The sequence below is a fragment of the Jaculus jaculus genome, chromosome 6 (assembly GCF_020740685.1).
Source record: "Jaculus jaculus isolate mJacJac1 chromosome 6, mJacJac1.mat.Y.cur, whole genome shotgun sequence".
Classification (NCBI taxonomy): Eukaryota; Metazoa; Chordata; class Mammalia; order Rodentia; family Dipodidae; genus Jaculus; species Jaculus jaculus.
Window position 1 is genome coordinate 65,472,320 of NC_059107.1, and position 23,664 is coordinate 65,495,983.

Below are 23,664 nucleotides of genomic sequence, written 5' to 3' on the forward strand. Positions count from 1 at the left end.
CACTCAGGAGGCAGAAATAGGAGGGTCACACTGAATTTAAGGCCAGCCTTAGACTACATAGTGAATTCCAAGTCAGCCTGGGCTAGAGCAAGACACTAATCTCAAAAATCTAAAAAATGGAAAAAGAGTGAAATTAGTTTTGGAGAATCATTCAGTGTTTAAAATCACCAAGAGCATGGTGACACAACGTCTTTAATCCCAGTACTTGGGAAACAGAGGTAGAATGATGTCTGTGAGGTCGACTCCAGCCTGGAATGGGCTAGAGTTGAGACCCTACCTAGGACTAGAAGGCCAGACTGGAAATGGCTCAGCGATCAAAGATGCTTTCTTGGAAATCCTGTCCATGCCATTCGATCTATACCCCAGGCCAGCGGGCAGAAAGTGGCGCGTGCATCTCGAGTTCCTTTGCAGCGGCAAGAGGCCCTGGCATGTCCGTACTTTCTCTCCCTTACCCCATCCCCTCTCGCTCATTAAAAATAAAACCACCGGGCTAAAGAGGTGACTTAGCGGTTAAAGGCACTTGCCTGTGAAGCCTAAGGACCTAGGTTCGATTCTCCAGCACCTACCTAAACCAGATGTATAAGGTAGCTCATTAACTGGAGCGCCCATTTTCTCTTTCTGTCTGTCTGTCTGTCTCTCTCTCTCTCACTTCCACCCTCTCCCTCTCTCAAATAAATAAATTAACAAAATATATTTTTTTAAAAGAGAGCGCGCAAGCAAGGCGTGGTGGCGCACGCCTTTAATCCCAGCACTCAGGAGGCAGAGGTAGGAGGATCGCCGTGAATTCGAGGCTACCCTGAGACTACACAGTGAATTCCAGGTCAGCCTGGGCTAAAGCGAGACCCTATCTCGAAAATCCAAATTAAAATAAAATTACCAAGCTCTTCTAGTATCATCACCTACATGTAAAAACAAAGGTCTTGTATTCTGCCTTAACTTTATAAGCATTGGTAACGTTTCCTACTTTGAGATAACCAGTGGATGGCCACTGTTTACACGACCTGGGCATTTGTGAACCCTGCCTCACGCTTTATATACAGGGCGGTGCGGGAGGGGAACAGAAACGGCCCAAACAACAAACGACAAAGCCCGTCCTCTCCCAGAACCAAGGGACCATTAGCCCAATCTCACACAGGAAACACAAACGCGGTCCGCTTCTGCGTCCTAGCCAATCGCCGACGAAGCAGCCGGAAGTTGGGGACAGACGGACCGCTGGAGCCTCGCTCAGTACCGCGAGATGCGATGTGAGGAGTACTGACTCGCGATTGGGCTACGGAGCCGTGACGTCAGACGCCAGTCGACAAGGCGCCGCGCGCGAGACCGGCTGGGAACCCCCTGGTGAGGAGCGCGGGTCCTGTGGACGAGCCGCCATGAGCAAGGCCCACCCTCCCGAGCTGAAGAAGTGAGTAGAGCCCGAGGCTCTGTGGCCTCCTGGGACCCGCGAGGAGGCACGGCTAGCCCGCCACGTCCGGCGCACGCGTCGGAGCGGGAAGCGAGCGCAGGTCGCGTGTCTCTGGGTTGACGGAGCTGCCGTGGGCCCCCGCCGCGCGGTTGAGTCCTGGTTCCCGCCTAGGCTCTCCACGCTCGGCTCCCTCCTTCTGGGAGACCTCACGGACTGCCTGTCTCTAGTCTTCAGTAGCGTCACACTTGTGTTTATCGTGTTTCTAGTTGCTCTTTGGGCTTTTAAAAGAAATCCCTTTCATCTCGCCCTTCTTAGTTTCTTTTTTATTTATTTATTCTATTTATATGAGTGAGAGAGAAAGTGGGCGCGCCACGGCCTCCAGCCACGGCAAACGAACTCCAGAACCGTGCGCCTCTTTGTGCATTTGGCTTTCGTGGAGAGTCGAACCGGAATCCTTTGGCTTTGCAAGGCGAACGCCTTAACCTCCAAGCCCAAGTTCACAGTTTTTTTAAATACCTTTATTCATATATTTGCAGAAAGAGAATGGATACTCCAGGGCCTCTTACAAATGCACATTCTTACCAAAGCAAGTTTTGTGCAAAAACTTCTGCATGCCAGGTTGGTGGTGTATGTTTTTAATCCCAGCAGTCTGGAGGCCAAAGTAGGAGTGATCACTGTGAGTTCAAGGCCAGCCTGTGACTATAATGGTGAATTCCAGGTCACCTTGGGCTACAGCAAGACCCTACCACGGGGTGGGGAAGGGGGAGTCCTGCATATTTTAGTTTGATTTGATTTTTTAAAAAGTTACTGGATTTGGTTCCCCAGTATCCACTTAAAGCCAGATAATACACAAAGTGGTGCATGCATCTGGCTTTTCCTGGGTAGTGAGGAGTCGAACCTTGGTCGTCAGGCTCTGCAAGCAAATGCCTTTAACCACTGGGCAGTGTTTCCCCTCTTTTTTTGACTTTTAAGATATATATTTTTTAATTCTTTTTAAGGTAAGCTGGCCAGAATTTTCTCTGTAGTCTCAGGCTGTTGTTGAACTCACAGCAATCCTCCTACCTCTACCTCCCAAGTGCTGAGATGAAAGGTGTGTTCCACCATGCCAGGATTTTTAAATTTTTATTTTCAAGTAGGAAGAGAGAGAATGGGCGCACCAAGGTCTCCATCTGCTGCAAACGAATTGCATGAGCCACGTTGTGCATCTGGCTTTACCTGGGTACTAGGGAATCAACCAGGTGGTTAGGCTTTGCTGGCAAACACATTAACTGATGAGCCATTAATCCAAACCCTGTCTGATTCTTTTTTATTTTTTTTTTGATTTTTTTTTTTAATTTTTATTAACATTTTCCATGATTATAAAATATATCCCATGGTAATTCCCTCCCTCCCCACCCCCACACTATCCCATTTGAAATTCCATTCTCCTGATTCTTTTTTAATCTTTTAAGTTTATTTGAGAGAGAAAGAGGCAGATTAAGGAGACATAATGGGGGAGTCACTGCAAACAAATTCCATGTACGTGCACCACCTTGTTCATCTGGCTTTACACGGGTACTAGGGAATTGGACCTAGGTCCTTTGACTTTGACAGCATGTGCCTTAACTGTTAAACCATCTCTCCAGCCTCTGTTAATGATTCTTAACAGATAATACTTGAGGATTTCAGAAAATGGATCTGGTGATTTTTTTTTGTGATTGTGAGGTTTTGTTTTTTGGTGTTGCGTGCCTTATGTTTATTGCTGGACCACTGAGCTTCATCTCCAATTCTAAAAAGTTGATACCTTTCTTTTTTGGTCTCTTGATTTCATGTTTTTTTTCAAGATAGCATTTCACTCCAGTCCAGGCAGACCTGGAATTCAGTAGGTAGTCTTTGTTTTTGGTTTTTCAAGGTAGAGTTTCAGTCTAGCCTAGAATTTACTAGTAGTCTCACAGTGGCCTTGAACTGACAGTGATCCTCCTACCTTTGCCTCCCAAGTGCTGGGATTAAATGTATGCAGCCACCATGCCTGGCTCTGTCATTTTTATTTTTTTAGAGGCTGAGTCTCACACTTAGCATAGGCAAACCTGGTAATCACTCAGTATTTCTTTCTTAATGTTTTTTAAGGCCTCTAGCCACTGTATACACACTCCAGATGCATGCCCCACCATGTGCTGCCTTACATTGGTACTGGGGAATTGAACCTGGGTCCTTAGACTTCACAGGCAAGTGCCTTAACTGCTAAGCCATATCATCTCTCCAGCCCTGTTTTTTATTTTGAGAGAGAAGCAGGATGCACCACTGCAGACAAACTCCAAACGCATGTGCTACCTTTTACATCTGGCTCATCTGAATAAGTACTGGGGAATTAAACCTGGGTCTTTAGGTTTCACAAGCAAGCATTTTTATCACTAAGCCATCTCTCCAGCCCCTCAATATTTTCTTAATTGGGAGTAGAAAGCTTGATCTGAGCCAGGCATGGTGGTGCACACCTTTAATCCCAACACTTGGGAGGCAGAGGTAGGTGGATCAAGGCCACCCTGAGACTATGTAGTGAATTCCAGGTTAGCCTGAGCTAGAGTGAGACCCTACCTGGGGAGGGGGGGTTGCTCTGAGAATCTTGCCTCCGATACCCCAGGAAGTATTTGGCTCAGCACATGCCAAAGTTGGTATACCCTGGCCTAACTGAACTCCCCCTCCTACGTCATAAGTTTTTTTTTGCCATAGTTTATCTTGACTGTGATGGACTCTTCTCTAATAACACTGTCTGCGAAAGAAGGAACAGACTTCGCAAAAAAAAAAAAAAAGTGGAGGGCAAACAGTGGGTATAGATGCATAGGGCCACCTGCCACTACAAAGGAACATGAGATGCATGTGCCATTGGCTTTATGTGGGAACTGGGAAATCAAACCTGGGCCATTAGACTTTGCAAGCAAGTGCCTTTAACTGCTGAGCCATCACTCCAGCCCTGGAATAGTGTCTCTCTCTCTCTCTCTCTCTCTCTCTCTCTCTCTCTCTTTTGTAATTTTTACTTTTTTTTTTTTTCCAGATTTATGGACAAGAAGTTATCACGTAAGTTTATCCCTTTTTTTTTTTAAGTTCACTCGTATATATCTTGGCAGTATATGATGTTTGGGGCCACTTTACAAAGTTAAAGTATATAGAGCATCTAATTCATACCCATTAATTAAGCAGGTTTAAAATTCTAACTAGACTATAGCTAATTTCCTATTGCACTTAATGCTTTGAACTTTTTGTTTTTTAAGTAGTGAAGAGAAACAGACAGAAAGGCTAGGCTAGGGCCTCCAGCCATTGTAAACAAGTCTGGATTTCCAATTGCACCCATCCAGCTAGTCTACTCCCAGTCCTGGAATAGTTCATCTAGGGCTGGCAGCTTTCCTCAGCAGCCATCTCGTGGTCCTGGCATCTCCACTGGGTCTCCACTGCAACTCACAATCTGTCCTCGGGGTTCCATCAGGTCTCCGTGCAGGCATCCAGCAAACCTGTTTCACACTGTCCATTTCCAAAACACAAGACTGTGTTGCAAACTCAATGACCCTCCCATTCCTGCATTTCTTATACTCCACAATAATAGGTAGGGTACCAATTTATTAATCCATCAGGGGAATAAAGCACACTTTGAACCACAGGACACTCCATGAACACTCAGGCCCCTTCAAAAGAGTCTACGTTCTTCCTGATGCCCCAGTGCATGTCAGCTGGCCTAGTCTCAAAGGTTGTAACCTCTCAATGCAGCTGAATGGGCAGCAGTTTCACCCCTAAGATTTCTTTCTGTGCCATATCCGTCTGCACACACTAGTCCGTTTCTATGCACAGCAACCCTGCACAAATCCTCAGGACACAGGCATAACAGCAAGCCTCTCAAATAAACTGCTTCTGGCCCAATCCAGACAAAGCTCATTTTCACCTTCACAAGCCAGACTTCACAGACCATAGTTCTTCCTGCATTCGGGTCTTCCAATTCTGACCAGAATAGTCCATCAAACTGTACTTACAGCACTGCAAGGTGTCTCTTAGACCAAGGTGTCAAAATTTTCCACATTCCTCCTGAAAATCAACTCCAAAAGGCCAAAGCCAAATTGTCAGGTATCCAGCAGCAACCCTACCTCTTGGTACCATCTTTACTGTTGCAGTCAGGTTCATGTTGCTGGTAGAAATCAACCGACCAAGACCAGCTTTTGGGGAAAAAGATTTATTTTGGCTTACAGACTCAAGGGGAAGCTCCGTGATGGCAGGGGGAAACAATGGCATAAGCAGAGGGTAGACAACTCCCCCTGGTCAATGTAGGTAGACAGTAGCAACAGGAGAGTGTGCCAAAGACTGGCAAGGGAAACTCACCAATGCCCAAAGCCCACTCCCAACAATACACTCCCTTCAAGATAAGGTGATTTTTTTTTTCTTTGTTTGGTTTTGTAGCCCAAGCAGGCTTCAAACTCCCAGAATTCCTGCTACCTAAGTGCTGGCATTACAGACATGAGAAACCACACCTGACAAAAGATTTACTATAAATTAAAATGTGAGAAAAGTAGGGGGAAAATGTTGAGATCAGTGCTTGGCATATAAGTATCTGCATCTTATCTCACCTGATTTGTGATAAATGCTTAATAGTTTTGTCAAAACATCTTTTTTTTTTTTTTTAAGTGAAATTAAATGGCGGCAGACATGTCCAAGGAATACTGCGGGGATTTGATCCCTTCATGAATCTTGTGATTGATGAATGTGTGGAAATGGCAACTAGTGGGCAGCAAAATAATATTGGGATGGTGGTGAGTAAAGAGATTTGTAGAGAAGTACTTTTGGGGGCTGGGGGAATATCTCAGTTGGTGAAATTCCTGCCTTGCAAACATGAGAACTTAAATTCAGTCTGCATTACTCACCTAGAAAGCCAGGTGTGTTGGTACTTTGGGGGAGCAGATGCTGGATGATCCCTGAAGCTAGCCAGTCTAGCTAATTGTCGAGCTCTAAGCCAGTGAGAGAACCTATCTCAAAAAAAGGTAGATGAAGCCAGGCGTAGTAGTGCACGCCTTTAATCCCAGCACTCAGGAGGCAGAGGTAAGAGGATTGCCTGAGTTCAAGGCCACCCTGAGATTACCTAATGAATTCCAGGTCCGCCTGGGCTAGAGTGAGACCCTACCTCAAACAAACAAACAAAAAAAGTAGATAAACCAGGTATGGTGGCACACCACTCCAGGTTAGACTGAGCTAGAGGGACTGGGGAGGTTGCTTAGTGGTTTAAATACACCTGCTTGCAAGCCTTCTAACCTGAGGTCAATCTTCCTCAGTGCCACACACATAAAAGCCAAATGCATAGTGCCATATGTGTCTGTAATCCTAATGCCCCTGTGGCAGTAGAAGGCAAAATCAGGAGAATCCAGAAGCTTCCAAGAAGCAACAGCAAAACAGCAGGAGACCCTATCTCAGATGTAAGGAGGACTAGGGGAGATGGTTCAGCAGTTAAAAGCACTACTTGCAAACCCAAAAAGTGATGCAAGTATCTGGTGTTACTTTTGCAATAGCAGGAAGCCCCAACATGCCTATTCATATACGAGCACATGCACACATATGTACAGGGGCAAATAAATATTTTTTTTTTCCAGTATAAGGTCCTGTTGCAGCCCAGGCTGACCTGAAATTCACTGGGTAGTCTCAGGGTAGCCTCAAACTCATGGTGATCCTCGTTTTAATTTTTTTATTTTATTTATTTGCAAGAGAAAGAGTCAGGAGACAGAGAATGGGTGCACCAGGGCATTCAGCAGTTGTAAGTGAACTCCAGATGCATGTACCACCTTGAGGATCTGGCTTACTTGGGTCCTTTGACTTCACAGGCAAATGCCTTAACCACTAAACCATCTCTCCAGCCCTCATGGTGATCTTCCTACTTCTACCTGCTAAGTGCTAGGATTAAAGGCATAAGCTAACATGCATGGCTAATTTTATTTATTTATTTGCAGGCAGAGAGAGAGAGAAAATGAGCATATGCTATGGCCACCAACCACTGCAGATGCATGCACCACTCCATCAGGCATTACATGAGTACTGAGGAATTGAACCTGGATTATTGGGCTTTATAGGCAAGCACCTTAACTGCTGAGCCATCTCTCCAGTCTTCTTTATTGTTTAATTGATAACTTCGATATATATATAGACATTTGATTCTGTGCCCATCCTGTCCTCCCCAATGCACTGAGGACCCTCCTCTTTCTAGGTAGCCCTTCCCTTGTTTTTTTGTCTCATTGTTTTTGTCCTTTTCCACCTTCCGTGGGCTCAGAGCAGCATAGGTCTTGTGGGCATATCCGTAAACATTGTCTGGTCATGAATACACCATTTGGTTTATTTGGAGAGGGCAGTGCCCAGGGTAATCCCTCCCATACTGTGGATAGTCTTTCCTCCCCCACTTCCACAATGTTCCTTGAGCCATGAAGTGCCTGATAGATACCTCATTTAATGTTGAACTCTTGGCAGCCTCTTATTTTCTGCTTTGATACAAGTTTTGAGTCTACTCTGTGCAGACCACCATCTCCATAAAGAACTTTATTTGGCTAACAGAGCAGCAGTCATATTCGCTCCTCTACTTCCTGTACAACGTTTCCTGAGCCCTGGCGTTTGGGGTAAAGATGACTCCTTCAGTGCTAACCAGTGAAATTTCTGTTCATGTTTCATTTATTTGAGAAAGAGAGAGAAAAAGGCAGATAGATGATAGAGAGAATGGGCACGCCAAGGCCTCAAGCAGCTACAGACAAGCTCCAAACTTATGCACTACCTTGTGTATCTGGCTTACTTGGGTCCTAAGGAATTGAACCTGGGACCTTTGACTTTGCAGGCAAGTGCTTATTTGAAGAGGTACCAGGGCCTCTAGCCAATGCAAACAAAACTTCAGGTGCATGTACCACCCTGTTTATATGGCTTATGTGAGTACTGGGGAATTGAATTTGGGTCCTTAGGCTTCACAGGCAAGTGCATTAATTGCTAAGCCATCTCCTCAGCCATTTCTTGTCATTTTGATGAGTCTTGGGTCTTCCCAGTTTTTGCCACCAATGGGCAGGGTCCTATGCCTCATGGGCCTGGTTCTTCTAATACCCAAGTGGCTTACACATGTCATCAGTTTCTCCCTTTCACTGTCCAGTTTTACTTGAATGGTCTGCATTCTGCAGATCTCTATAGCTACAGTCCATCAAGGATGACTTCTTACCAGTCCCCTAGCCTTCCAGTTTCATGGTTTTTCTACCCCTCTGGAATTCAGTTGACAACAGTTTCACCTATGTTCTCATTACTCTATGCTCATCATCATATACAGCATATCTCCTAGATCAGGCAGTCCTTTTCTTTATAACTTTCTCTTCCTTTCTAGAAGCAGTGAGTCATGTACTCTTTCATGTTGTTACCAGAACACTTACTGTCTTTACCCCCCAATGTAGAACTTTAACTGGCATATAGTTGGTTTCATTGCCTTCTACTTGAAGATTGGCATTGGGGGCTTTCTAAGATTGGGTGCCTGTGAGTAATTCAGTTGAAGGGAGGCAGTGAGTAATGACTTGGCATCTCATAAAGTTCATTATTACTCTTTGATCTCTATGTAAATTTCTTCTAATGGGCCTAAGTGGCTTCATGCCATGAACTATTGGGGGGGCTGCATTTAAAGAGCTTGCTTGCAAAGCCTATCAACCTGGGTTCATTTAATTCCTCAATACCTACATAAAGTCAGATGCACAAAGTGGCACATGCATCTATCCTATGCAACAGCAAGAGGCCCCAGTGCCCACACTCAAAGTATGTGCACATGCTTACACACCTTTTCTCCCTCCCCCTCCTTCCTTGCAAAGAAATAGTAAAGACTGGTGTCCCTGTGGCTTGGAAAAAGCCTCACAAACGGAAATGTATTATTTTGTTTTTATTTATTTATTTGAGAGTGGCAGAGAGAAGGAGGCAGAGAGAAAGAGAGAGATAATGGGCACGCCAGGGCTTCCAGCCATTGCAAACGAACTCCAGACAACATGCGCATCTGGCTAACGTGGGTGTTGGGGAATCGAGCCTTGAACCGGGGTTCTTAGGCTTCACAGGCAAGCGCTTAACCACTAAGCCATCTCTCCAGCCCAGAAATGTATTATTGAAAAGTCATTGGCTTGTTAAGAATTCTTTAATCACTGGTATATCTTAAGTTGTTCTTTTACATTTTTTCTTCTAGGTCATACGAGGAAATAGCATCATCATGTTGGAAGCTTTGGAACGAGTTTAAACAGTGACTTTTTAGAGGAATTCATGCCCCCTTCTCAAAAGGCCTATTTTACTATTGATGTGAAATCAGGTCACGTACATTTTCATATTAAACTTTTTGCAAAATGTAATAGTCAAAAGTGCTCTTTGAGATGATGTGAGTATAAAAGTAGAATGAGTATTTTATTCTTCAACACTGATGAGAGTGAGAGTCTACAAATATGAGTGGGCTTCTGAAATATTAGCACTATTAACTTTGATCATCTATTACTCTTCATATTCCAGTTGTGTTTCCCTTAACTCAAATTTGTGGACCACAAGTGTTTCAGATTTGGGAATATTTATGTATATATCATAAGGTACTATAAGGATGGATCCAAGCCTAAACATGGAATTGATGTATATTTGCAGTATATAACCTTATGCATATAGCCTGGAATTAATTTACACAGTATTTTTAGTATAACTGCATTTTTTTACTCCTAACGAGACATGCCTTCAGGCGAGTATTGTGGCACACACATTTAATCACAGCACTCAGGAAGCAAAGGTAGGAGGATCACTTGGAGTTTGAAGCCAGCCCAAGAGTACAGGCTGATGTCCTGGTTAGCCTGGGCTACAGGGAGGGGAGGAAGGGAAAGAAAGAAATAAGGAAGGGAATAAAACCATGTGTGGTGGCCCACCCCTTTAATCCCAACACTCAAGAGGCAGAGGCAGGATGATTGCCATGAGTTTGAGGCCAGCCTGAGACTACATACAGAGTGTGTTCCAGGTAGCCTAGGCTAGAGCAAGACCCTACCTCCAAAAAAAAAGAGAGGGACTGAAAAATGCACATACTTCAACTCTTTTTAGTTTTTCGAGGTAGGGTCTCACTCTAGCTCAGGCTGACCTGAAATTCCTTCTGTAGTCTCAGGGTGGCCTTGAACTCACAGTGGTCTTCCTACCTCTCTTCCTCTCAAGCGCTGGGATTAAAGGTATGTGGCACCACGCCCAGCTGTTTTTAATTATTTTTAATTATTATTATTGAGGCTAGAGGGTGAGGTAGGAGTACACTGAGACTACGTAGAGAATTCCAAGTCAGCCTGGGCTAGAGCAAGATTCTGCCTCATAAAACAAAAAAAGATAATTCAGGAGATTATAATACCAGGGACGTTACACACCCTCTGTAAATTCTTTTACTCTTGAGAGTTGTAGGGCTGGAGAGATGTCTTAGTGGTTAAGGCTTGCCTACAAAGACAAAGGACCAATGTTCAAATTCCCAGGACCCACGTGAGCCCAACGCATAAGATGATGCATGTGACTAGAGTTCATTTGCAGTTGGTAGAGGCTCTGGCATGCCCGTTATCTCTGCCTCTCTGTCAAATATAATATTAGAAAAGAATCCAGGCATGAATCCATGAGTTCAAGGCCACCCTGAGCTGGAGCGAAACCCTACCTCGAATACCAAAAAAAGCAAGCATGGTGTGGTGGCACACACCTTTTACTACAAAGTTGAACCTGGTCAGGTGTCCCTCTTGAGCAGCAGGGGCATCTCCACCCTTGGTATTTCTGATATAAATAACTTGAGCTCTGCTTTGAAACCAGTTTATAAGTTCTTTACTTAGGAGCTCCTGAAGGGCTGCTCTGGCCAGGGAACTATGGATCTTCAGTAGCGTCAAACAGGACTAGGTTGTTGAGGTTGTCCTGAACTTTGCCTTTGGACCATTTCTGCTTTTTGGCTTTGCCCCCAGACTTGCTGACTGGGTCTTAGTCTTTCTTAGCCGACTTCCTGGCATTTTCTTGTCATCCTTTGGCAGCATGGCAAGGCTCAGAGAGCCGCAGTGACTGCAGCTTCACTAAGATATTGACAAAGAGCTGACGGGAATTTTATTTCTCCACAGCCTGACACTGAGGAAAGAATTAAACAATTGAAGTGACAAGAGCCCGGCATGGTGACGAATGCTTTTTAATCCCAGCACTTAGGAGGCACAAGTAGGAGGATGGCATGAGTTCGAGGCCACCCTGAGACTACATAGTGAATTTGAGGTCATCCTGGGCCAGAGCGAGACCCTACTTGAAAAACTAAAAATTGGAAGAACAAAAAAAAAAAGGATGCAACAAACTAAGGTTGAAGTCTCTGCAAGTTTATACAAAGGCCTCTTAGGTGGATGAGATGCTTAAGCCAGATCTGAAGAGGTTCTAAGAGAACCTTACTAAAATTGCTTCTGGCTCAATGCTAATGCCAGGAGTTCAAGTCTTTGTTCTTCCATGTCTTTATGACTCTGAGAGAAATTTTACCTATTTCAAAGCTTGTTTGTCTTCCTTGCTCTGTACAACCTGACAATGAGGGGATTAGAAGGAGATGGTGCAGTGCAGCTCTAGCTAGGGTTATGCTATCTCACTGTACTTCCCAGCAGCTAAGTGTTGACCTGGAAAAGTTAGACACTAAGGCTGATTCCAGATGGGCACTAGCAATCACACTCCTATTGGGAGTTCCATCTGCCACTGTGACTGATGCTTTGTCCTCTGTATACCTCCCTTTTCAGTTGGTGGGTGTAGGTCCCCAGTTGTTTGCAGGCTCAGCCTACATCTGGGAATATCCCTAATGGCTCTCATTTCTTGGCTTCTCTGCCTTGCAGAACCAGGGGTTAGGCAGGTTACAAATACATAGAATCTCAGGGTCCAGAATGATGATGCATGAATCCAGAGTTACTGAGGACAGATACTTATAAAAAAATTATTACAGCTTTTAAAGTTTATCTCTATGGTTCTATGAAACTGCCAACAGAAATGACAGCCTCAAAATTACCTGATGCTTAGATTTAGGAATATTCAATACTGAGTTTTCTGAATTTCTAATAATGTTCCAGCCTGCTTTCATACTTTTGGGGTTTTTTTATTATTATTATTATTTTCCCAATGTAGGGTCTCACTCTAGTCCAGGCTGACCTAGAATTTACTATGTAGTCTCAGGGTGGCTTCAAACTCATGACAATCCTACTGCCACCTGAGTGCTAGGATTAAAGACGTGCACTATCACTGCCCGCTAATTTTCGTTTTTTTTCAGGTAGAGTCTCAAGCTAGCCCCAAAGTCACAGCAGTCCTACCTCTGCCTCCCAGATGCTGGGATTAAAGGTGTGCGCCACAATTCCCAGCTGTTTTCAGAATTTTATATATGTTTTTTCAGAGCTGGAGAGGTGGCATACAGGTTAAAACACTTCCCTACAAAATGTAAGGACCCAGGTAGTGCATGCATCTGGACTTCATTTGCAGTGGCTGGAAGCCCTGATGAGCCCATCCCTTCCTCTCCCTCTCTCAAATAAATAATGTGTAAGTTTTTAAAAATTAAATGTTTTTCAGAAAACTTGAAATAGGTTCCAAAATCAGCACATGATAAAATCTGGGTGTGAATTCCAAGTAAATTTTATAAATAAGCCTGGTTCAAGGCTCAATTCCCCAGGACCCACATAAGCAAGATGCACAGGGGTGTACATGTGTCTGGCATTCGTTTGCAGTGGCTGGAGGCCCTAGTGCACCCATTCTCTTATCTGCCTCTTTCTGTAGCTCTCAAATAAATAAATAAAAATGAACAAAAAAAATAAGTTTTAAATAAAAGGCAGTGAAGAGGGCTGGAGAGATGGCTCAGTGGTTAAGCACTTGCCTGTTAAGCCTGAGGACCCTGATTTGAGGCTCAGTTCCCTAGGACCCATGTTAGCCAGATGCACAAGTGAGCACACGTGTCTGGAGTTTGTTTGCAGTGGCTGGAGGCCCTGGTGCACCCATTCCCCCTCTCTATCTGCCTCTTTGTCACTCTCAAATAAATAAAAATTTATAAATAAGTGAAGAACCAGATGGATTCACTGGTAAGTTTTATCAGACCTTCAAAGAACTAATACCAACAGTTCTTGAACTATTCAGTAAATTGGGAAGGGAGTAACCATACCAAACTGCCTTCTGAATCCAGCATTACCCTGATACCTACACAAGACAAATATCAAAACTAGAAAACTATAGGCCAATCTTATTCATGAACATAGATGCACAAATTCTCAACATAATACTGGTGAACTGAATACAGAAACACATCAAAGGTTTGATGGGGCCAGGCATGGTGACACATGCCTTTAATCCCAGCACTCAGGAGGTAGAGGTAGGATTGCCATGAGTTTAAGGCCACCCTAAGACTACTTAGTGAATTCCAAGTCAGCCTGGGCTACAGTGAGACCCTACCTCAATCCCCCCGCCCTCAAAAAAAAAAAGATGTGGGTCTCCCAGTTGCTGGGATTAAAGGCATGTACATAATAACACTATATGGACTCCAGGGTCTATGGCCATACCACTCTGAATGCCTGATCTTGTCTTGATAAGTATACTGAAGGACAAAAATCACTTGACCATCTCCATAGATGCAGAAGAGTCATTTGAAAAAATGCATTATCTCTTCATGATAAAAGTCCTAAAAAATCCGGGTGTGGTGGCACATGCCTTTAGTCCAAGCACTCAGGAGGCAGTGGTAAGGATTGCCAGTAGTTCAAGACCAGCCTGAGACTACATAGTGAATTCCAGGTCAGCCTGGGCCAGGGTGAGACCCTACCATAAAGACAGAACAAACATCCTAAAGAAACTGGGGATAAAAGCAATATATTTTAACATAGGAAGGCTATTTATGACAAACATATAGCCAACATTATACTAAACATGGAAAAACATAACAGGCTGGAGACATGGGTTGACACTTAAGGCATGTGCCTGCAAAGACAAAGGACCCAAGTTCGACACCCCAGCAACCATGTAAGCCAGATACACAAGGTGGCACATGCATCTGGAGTTTGTTTGCAATGGCTGGATGCCGTGGCATGCCCATTCTCCCTCTTCCTTGTTCTCAAGTAAATAAATATAAAATATTTTTAAAAAGAAGAAAAGCATTTCCACTAAAATCAGGAACAAGACAAGAGTATCCACCTTCTCCACTTTAAAAAAAAAAAAATTTAATTTATACTTACTACGGCCAGAGAGAAAGGGGGAGTGAGTGAGTGAGAATGGGTGCACCAGGACTACCAGCAAATTAACTGCAGATGCATGTGCCACCATGTACATCTGGCTTATGTGGAACCTGGAGAATCAAACCTGGGTCTTTAGGCTTTGCAGGCATGTTAGGCCATCTCTCCAGCCCCCACTTTCTCTACTGTTATTTAATATACTACTGGAAGCCTTAGGTACAATAATAAGACAAGGAGACACAAATAAAAGGGATACAATTAGGAAAGAAGTAAAATTATTATTTGTAGGTGATATGACTCGACATAAGGACCTGTTGCAGTTATCTTTTAATTGCTGGGACAGACATCTGACCAGTAGCACCTTATGAGAGCAAAGTGTTCATTTCAGGCTTATTGATCCTAGGAGAAGTATCATGGCAGGGGAAGCTGTCTCCATCAAATTTATCCATAGCAGAGAAGCACCACCAACAGCCAGCAAGCGCAAGCAGAGCTCAGACTGACTCTACACATATAGTAGGACTGGACTGAAGATTCACCCCCAATGACGTGTCCTCCATCAGGGATCTGCCTGCTGGAGACTTAAGAAAGAAAGGAAAAAAAAAAAGCCTTTTAAATTCTCAATGATAGACCTCCCCCTATACTCCCTAAACTGGGGTAATGGGGGGGGAGAACAATTGTCAGAAATTACTAACCATGGTATTTTCCAGTCCCTTCAGGTTCTCCAGCAGACTCCCTAGCAGATTCAACCCCTAGTCCCAGAGACCCAACTTAGAACTGTTACCATCTCCATTTGAACCCAGAGGCCTGGTGTAGATAAAAAGACATAGTCCTGGTAACCTGGAACCTTGCTGCCAAGGATCCTTCACTATAGTCTTGACAACCCCCACTGCAGTAATGATAGCTGGGAAGAGACCATGGATACACTCAACTAAAGAAGAGCACCTCTGGGGACCCAGATGACCATTGAATCATCCAAAAACCCAGCGCCCACCAAGATCCTCTCAAGACTATCACATGTACTGCATGAATAAGATTTTATATTGTCTATTGCTTCTTTTTGCTTGTACCATGCTTATATAATAATATCCCTGTGCTTAGCTTCTAAGGTTTTAGCTGACAACTATTGTAAAAGTGTGAGAATAATCCTCCTGATCTTTGTGGGCCTCCAGATTGTGTCCAGACACCAGATCTACCAGAAAAACAAGGAATCGAGCAGGACAAAGACACAGTACAGAGGGACGCCCCAACTTACTGGTCAGCAGAAAACCAATTGCTCCCCCTAGACACTACTATCGAGTCTAGGGTGTCTGAAGTGACCCAGGACGAGCCCCCAAATGTAAGGGTCCATGACTTGCTGAAGAAAGACCCTGTACTCAAATAGTATGTAAAAGCAAAGAGTATTTATTCTGCAGGAACAGCCAGCATGTGGGAGTCAACCATTCATACAAAATGGCAACCCTGAGAGGAGCACACAGGCCCCTTTTAAGCACAACTAGGAGAATTTTAGGAGGTTAGGTCATCTTCTAATGTGATTGGCTAAGCAAGCAGCAGTTACATTTGTACACCTTTGATTGTGGCCCAGATTTTACCATCCTTGGGCAGGTTTAAACATGTCTTACGAGACTGCAGGAACTGACTGAGGCCCCTGGGCGGCTATCTTCTCCAGCCACATGTCAGGGTCACTGCTGATTAACAGCCCTTTGTTCGTGGTTTGTCCCAGAAATCTTGCTTGCCTCTCTGGGAAACTGAAACCTAGGCCTAGCTGTAAACTGGAGCAAATTTGATCCTCTCACTCCCCCCTTGAGATAGGTTCCATTTCAAATCCTTGAGAGTGGTCTAGGAGTTAATATTGGGACTTTAATACCACAAGCTGAATGGTAGATACACGTTTTTTGACAAACCTTATGAGCGTGTTAAGGATACAGGACCCACAGATGAGGGTGAGTAGCAACAGTATCAGGGGCCCTGCCACTGCTGAAAGGAGGGCAGTGAGCCAAGGGGGACAATTAAAAAATTCATACCAGTTGTCAGATTTTTTCCTCTCTTTCTCTATCTTATAATCTTTTTCTTATTAGAGACATTGATTCTTTGATGATTCCAGAATAATTAGCATAAACACAGCATTGTTCTAGGGCTAGACATAGACCACCTGATTGGAGGAATAGGAGGCCTAGTCCATTCCTGTTCTGAAGGGTAACTTCAGCTAGTGAAGATAAGGGAGTTTCAAAATGTGAGAGACTTTTCTAGCTTGGATGGATCAGCATCTATTGCTAGACTTCGGGCCTTGTAATTTTTGTCTTGGAGAACTCAAGGTGCCCACTCTGGTGGCTCCGGCAATGCCGAGTCCTAGCAGGGTGGAGACTAGAACTGCAGCAACTGCCACCTATTTTGATCTTCTAGTCGGGAGAGGGGAGAGTCGAGTCTCCATGTCTTTACCTGAATAATAAAGGATCTTAGGAGTTAGCAGTACCAGCACACAGAATCCATCAGTGTGGTTGAGTGTTAAAGTATAAACACAAGGAATCAACCCAATAGAGCAGGCCCACCAGGCATCATCTGGAGGGATGAGGTACATTTCCTGATTTGGGGCTTTTTGGGTGGTGTGGCATAGGTGTCTATGAGTATGGGGGACAGATTTATGTTCACCTGTAATGCAGAGTCCATTCCCTTCAACCAGTTCCAAAGTTAACTTCCTGATGCCCGGGTGGTGCCAGTGGCAGGCCCCATTATCCTCAGAGGTGGTGTAATTCCCAAGTATGGCTATTCCCTTATAGTGTGTGTGTGGGGGGGGGGTCTTTTGCATCTAAGCAGAACCAGCAGTCATCAGTGAGTTCAGGCCTAGAGTTATTTATTATTCAATAGGTGGCCCAGAGTAAGTCCTAAGGCCCGGATTGGGGTTGGGCCTCCTGACTTTGGGGCAGGGCTCCTGGATGGGATACAAGTCACCCTAGGCTTATTAGTTAGATTGGTCCTTTCAGTAGGCACAGCCTCCTGCTCCTGTGGTGACATTTTAATGGGTGGCAGGACCGGGTTGGGACCTAGTGGTACTTCAGGCCTGAATTTTATCTTTTGAGTTAGGAGCTAAATATCCCAAAATCACTATTTGGTTTATAGAACCATAGTCCCCATGTTTTTCCTGCTCCCCAGTTGGTGGCTATTTTACCTTTTGGGGTAAACTTAATAATGATTGGGTTACAGATACTAAAAGCACATTGTCCCCTGTGACCATTTGAGTAGAGTTTGGGCTGCAGTCTACATCTCCATCCTTGTGAGTCTGACCCCGGCCATTTAACTATAATAAGGTTATCCTTAACTAGTGTGGGGAGGGGGGTCCCAAGAGATTGTTCCTGTTGACCCACAGCCCCAGCTTGTACAAAAGAATGATTCTGCCCCCCACATTTGGTTTTCTGAGACTTGGATCTCCTACCTCCTGGGCAGACATAGAAGGGGTTGTGTCACACCATGTTGCACCTGCTTGGGTGGTAGCAATTTTGGAGTTCAGCATAGATATCTCAATCCCCTTCAGTCAATGTGCACAAGTCAAATGTTATGTCAGGGAACCAAGTTCCAATAGGGGCTGAGTGGGACATGGAATTAACAGTCGTCCCTGTAACCATGTTAGTAACCACCCATGTGAGGTTATATGGCTTGTGAGGGTTAGGTCCAGTGAGGGCCAAACCCATAGCAGAGATCAAGATCAGGATTTGGAAAGTCTTAGCTTTAGTGGGTCCAGTGGGTGGGGCTGAATCTTCCATCCTTCTGGAGACAAGTAGTCAGGAGGCCTCTTCCTTTGGTGTTGCAACTGTTGAGTGGTCTCTCATCATACAGGTTTGACATGGGATTGATGTATCCGGGTTCTGACTCCATCAACCTTCATGGCTGTGGGAGTGGTCAAGATTACCGTGTGAGGGCCTTTCCATCGTGGCTCGAGAGTCTTTGGTCTCTTAATCCAGACGTCATCATCTGGTTCAAAGCAGTGGGGGTTAGGAGGGGGAGCTGACTCGTAGATTTGGCATATGTCTGGCCAAATCTGTTTTTGGTCTTTATGGAGAGCTTATAGGGATTCCAGGAACTTCTGATGGTCAGATTCTGCAAGGATCTCAGGTTGAAGGTTAGGCAGAAGGGAAGGGAGCTTCACATATAGTATCTCAAAGGGAGTATAGGGGGTATTTCTAGCCTTATACAGGGCATAAGGAAGGAGAGCTACCCAGTCACTGCCAGTTTCTAGGGTTAATTTAGTTAAGGTCCGGTTCATTCTCTCTACCTGGCCTGAACTTGGGATGGTAGGCATAATGAAGTTTTCAATCTGTTCCCTCAACTTTAACAAGCAATTGTGTTACCTGAGATATGAAGGCAGGTCTGTTATCAGATCCCAACAATGAAGGCAGTCCATACCTGGGGATAATTTCTTCTACCAGCTTCTTAGCCACTATGATGGTGGTCTCTTTCTTGGTGGGGAATGCCTCCACCCAGCCTGAAAAGGTGTCTACAAGAACTAAAAGGTACTTGTATCCATATAAACCTAGTTTGACTTCAGTATAGTCTGTTTCTCAGTTTGTGCCTGGTCTCTGTCGTGTAGCTGGTTTCCCGGGGCCTTTTGTCCTACAGTCAAGGGATTTACTGCCTTACAGGTAGGGCAGTGGGAAATGATCTCATTCACCAAGGACCCTAGGTGGAAATTTTTGTAGTTAGAATTTCTCAGCAGCTCCTTAAGTTTTCTAAGATCCATATGAGTATTTTGATGAATCTGATGAATGACCTGTTTAGCAAATTCTGAAGGGAGAATTATTTGGTCCTCAGCTGTATGGAGCCATCCTTCTTTTTGAAAGAGTCCTTGGCATTTGGTTAGGTCCTCCTTATCTTTTGAGCTGTAATGGGGGTCGGAAGGAGCTCTGGTGGAACCATAGCCACCAAGGCCATGGCTTTCGAGTCTAGTATAGCCTCTTTGGCAGCCTTATTGGCCAGTCTGTTTCCTTTCACTCTTATCTTCCCCCTTTTGATGGCCCAGGCAATGGACGATGGCTATCTTGAGGGGCAGCCACATCACCTTTAATAGGACTAGGATCTCATCTTTATTTTTTTATATTTTTTCAGGTAGTCTCAATCTAGCTCAGGCTGACCTGGAATTCACTATGTAGTCTCAGGGTGGCCTCAGATTCCTGATGATCCTCCTACCTCTGCCTCCCGAGTGCAGGGATTTAAGGCATGCACCACCACGCCTGGCTCTCATCTTTGTTTTTTGATGGTCTTTCCTTCTGCCGTGAGCAGCCCCCTTTACTTATAAATGAGCCTGTGGACATGAGCTGTGGAAAAGGTCCATCAGCTGTCCATGAAGATGTTTGCAATTTTGTCTTTGGCCATTTTCATGGCCTGAGTCAGGGGAATTAATTTGGCCCTCTGGACTGAATTCCCAGCTGGTAGGGCAGAGGCCCATACTACAGAGTCAAGAGTTACTCCTGCAGCACCCGCATACCTGAGACTGTCTTGAATGTAACTGCTCCCATCTGTGAAGTAGTCCATCTCTGCATTCAGCCAGGGCATGTCTGTGAGGTACAGCCTCACATTTTGGACCTGGTTCAATACTATTGAGCAGTCATATTTTTGTCCTGGTCTGGGTCCAGCAGTAAAGTGGCCAGATTGAGGGCTGAGGAAGGGTGGTATCAGATGCAGGGCAGGTTCAGAAGCAGCGACTGGTAATGCTCCAGTCAGTTATTAGAGATCCATCAATCTGGGGGATACTTGAAATCCCTTTGATGGCATGTGGGGTACCTATGATCAATTCCTGTCTTATCTACATATTTAACCAGCAATGCGGTGGCCACCACTATGATGCTCAGGCAGATTGGCTATCCTTGCACTACTGGGTCCAGCTATCTGGACAGATAGGCTACTGGTCTTTTCCAAGGGCTTACAGTTTGAGTCAGCATCCCCTTAGCTATGCCTTTGTTTTCATCTACATATAGTTGGAAAGGCTTGTAGATATCTGGTAGGGTCAGTGCTGGGTCTTAAGGAGTGCCTCCTAGAGCTGGTGAAAGGCTCCGTCCATCTCTGGAGTCCAGTTCAAGGCATTATCCTGCCCCCTTGTGGCCTCATAGAGAGGTTTAGCAATTTCTTTGAATCCTGGCACCTGGAGTTTACAGAATCCCGGCGAGCCCAAGAACTCATGAACTTGTAATTGAGTTTTGGGAGTGGGGATACTGAGGATCGTCTCTTCCTGGGCTTGAGACAGAAGGCATTGCCCCCTCACCCTTGAGTATATACCCTAGGTGTGTTACCTCCCTTTTGCAGAGCTGTACCTTTTATGCAAATACTCAATATCCCATCTGCTCCAATTCTCTGAGCAAGGCACCAGTTGCCAAACAACAGGTTACCTCATCTGGGGCAGCTATAAGGAAGCCATCAACATACTGCAGGAGGGTTATTTGGGGATGTGCCTGTCAGTATTCACCCAGGTCTTCATGGAGTGCCTCACCAAAGATGGTGGGCACCCCAAAACATTCTAAGGCATTGCTGAGGCCCTTGGTTTCACACCAGGAATAGATGGTAAGACCATGTTGCTGAAGACTCCACATACTTGAGCTGCAAGGCCACTGAGAAATCCTGCTGGACCTGAGCTGATAACCTCCTCCATGTAGACCAGCTGACAGAAAGCTAGAAGAAGCTATTCTGCATGCAGTCCAGTGAGAGAGAAAGAAATCACCAGTGAAGATACTCAACAGTGGACACTGCAAGCCTTATTTTTGGCCAAACAGGCCAAATGAGCCAATGGGTGCAATAGTGGCACATCTGTCATTGTGGAAACCAACTGCCCTCTAATTGGACTGGAGGTCCGCTCCATGGGAGGGAATACATCCCTGATACTGAAAACTTAAAACAGGGTTAGTCATGAGCTCTAGGGGTGTAACGTCTGCTGCTGTCTGGCTAAGTGTACATACTGTGCTTATCAAACTGTCCAGTAAGCACTTCTCTTAATGTTCATACACTTATATTAGTGCTACTCTGACTTTGGGTAGAGAATCTTCTCTGTTCAGATGGCAGTGACCTTGGGATTACACAAAAGGTATCACAGTGCTGGAAAGAGGTGACAGGAGTGCTCAGTACTGCAATATCTGTCACACCTTCCAAGGCTCAGGGTCTAATGCAGAAGAGGTGGCAGAAAGAATGTAAGAGCCAAAGGAAGAGTTGGACCCCTTACAACATACTCCCCCCAGACACAAAGTGGCCTGGTTATCCATGACCTCACAGTGCCTGATACTACCCATGCAAGACCATCATAATAGGAGGAAAAGATCATGACATCAAAATAAAAGACAGACTGATTGAGATGGGGAGGGGATATGATGGAGAATGAAGTTTCAAAGGGGAAAGTGGGAGGAGGAAGGGCATTACCATGGAGTATTTTTTATAATTATGGAAGTTGTTAATAAAAATAATAAGCAAAAGTCCTCATATGGCTGGAGAGATTGTTTAATGATTAAGGCACTTGCCTGCAAAGCCTAAGGACCCAGGTTTGATTCCCACATAAACCAGATGCACATGATAGTACATGCATCTGTCGTTCATGTGCAGTGGCTAGAGGCTCTGGCCCTCCCATTTTCTGTCTCCCCTGCCTCTCTCGCTCTCAAATAAATAAATTAAAATTTAAAATAAGGGCTGGAGAGATGGCTTAGCGGTTAAGCGCTTGCCTGTGAAGCCTAAGGACCCTGGTTTGAGGCTCGGTTCCCCAGGTCCCACGTTAGCCAGATGCACAAGGGGGCGCACGCGTCTGGAGTTCATTTGCAGAGGCTGTAAGCCCTGGCGTGCCCATTCTCTCTCTCTCCCTCTATCTGTCTTTCTCTCTGTGTCTGTCGCTCTCAAATAAATAAGTAAATTAAAAAAATATATTTAAAATTTAAAATAAGATGGTGGGCGAGTTCTTGAACTGGGAACTGTCTTAGCGGTTACAGCATTTGACTCTGAACCTGAAGGACCCAGGTGCAAATCCCCAGGATCACGCAAGTCTTCTACTTTTTTACTAACTTTCCTTAAGTCCTGCATAGGTCAGTAGTCACTGGAGTGGAGTTTTCTTACCGACAGAAAGGGGGGTGTTCCAGGCAGACTGGCAAGAACTTGTTCCCAGAATAGGATTATGTGAGGTGTTATCCCCACTTTCACTTCCGAGACATGGAGTACTGGCAGACTCGGGCTGGACTAGCATCAGCTTTTAGATGTACCAAAATTGGGATGTAATGTTTAGCTAGCCCCATTTGATTTCTTTATGTTCATACTCCTAGAATTTCCTCCCATAATTTTCCAAGTATGGTTCCTTGTTGGCAATCAGAGGGGGTGGGGTATAGAGTTTTTATTCTTCCTCTAGAGACACAGAATGTGTAAGGGGTCATTTCATTAAAGACCTGTACTCCCTTGCTGCTAAAATGGATTTGTGCCCCCATCTTAGTCAAGAGGTCTCATCCCAGGAGTGGGTGTGGGCACCCAGGGATAACCATAAGTGAATGGGCTACCTGTCCCATTCCCAAGTCCACCTTTCTTCAGGTAGTCTATGGATATTGGTTAGTTTTGGTGACCTTCTGGACCCATGTTTTCTTGTTAGACCAGGGCCCCATAGGTTGTTTTAGGATGCAGTGTTGTGCCTCTGTGTCAACTAGGAACTCTACTGGTTTCTGCTCCACCTTTAGGGTTACCCAGGGCTCATGGAGGGGACATGAGCCTGACACCCTCACTGATTCAGTTCTTCTATCTCCAAAACTTCCTCCCTCTGCTTTTTGGGACAGTCATCCTTCCAATGTCCTATTTCTTTGCAGTAAGTGCAATGGTCTTTTTGGAGATGGGGTCGCCCCTCCTTTTTTGAGGGGTTTGTTTGTCTTTCCCCCTTCCATAGGCTATATCTCCTAATTTTTGAGAATCAGATTTTCCTCTCCCTATAGCTGCCAGTAGCACTCTGGTGAGTCCTTTTGTTTGCCTGTCTTCTGGAGTCTCCCTATTGTTGTAGACTTTTTCTGATATGGCTATGAGTTGTGCCATTTGCTTACCCATGAATCCAGTTGTTAGAGCTTTCTGTGGATGTCTGGCTCC

The 23,664-nt window shown here is 44.8% G+C and overlaps 1 protein-coding gene and 1 long non-coding RNA gene across 3 annotated transcripts; both read left to right on the forward strand.

Moving 5' to 3' along the window:
* Nucleotides 1-1,279: 1,279 nt before the first annotated feature.
* On the forward strand, nt 1,280-11,635 carry Snrpg (small nuclear ribonucleoprotein polypeptide G). 2 transcript variants are annotated; one of them, XR_006637778.1, is made up of 5 exons: nt 1,280-1,402; nt 4,431-4,453; nt 6,044-6,168; nt 9,585-9,704; nt 11,494-11,635. XR_006637778.1 is itself a non-coding variant. In XM_012951119.2 (4 exons), the coding sequence occupies exons 1-4, from the start codon at nt 1,371-1,373 to the stop codon at nt 9,633-9,635; spliced, it is 231 nt and encodes a 76-aa protein (XP_012806573.1). In that variant the 5' UTR covers nt 1,280-1,370; the 3' UTR covers nt 9,636-9,744. The 2 variants fall into 2 exon arrangements, 1 of the variants encoding a protein (XP_012806573.1); XM_012951119.2 differs by lacking the exon at nt 11,494-11,635 and having other exon boundaries at nt 9,585-9,744.
* A 2,650-nt stretch (nt 11,636-14,285) lies between these two features.
* LOC123461655 lies at nt 14,286-21,209 on the forward strand. Its single transcript, XR_006637779.1, has 3 exons — nt 14,286-14,337; nt 17,740-17,742; nt 17,960-21,209. It is a non-coding gene; the product is annotated as an uncharacterized LOC123461655 (long non-coding RNA).
* The last annotated feature ends 2,455 nt before the right edge of the window (nt 21,210-23,664 follow it).

What these genes read in the sequence shown, in the direction of transcription:
- Snrpg (XM_012951119.2), top strand. Translation starts at nt 1,371, where the DNA reads ATGAGCAAGGCCCACCCTCCCGAGCTGAAGAA. An exon ending in CACCCTCCCGAGCTGAAGAA is followed by an intron (nt 1,403 to 4,430) that starts GTGAGTAGAGCC and finishes TTTTTTTTCCAG; the next exon opens with ATTTATGGACAAGAAGTTAT. An exon ending in TATGGACAAGAAGTTATCAC is followed by an intron (nt 4,454 to 6,043) that starts GTAAGTTTATCC and finishes TTTTTTTTTAAG; the next exon opens with TGAAATTAAATGGCGGCAGA.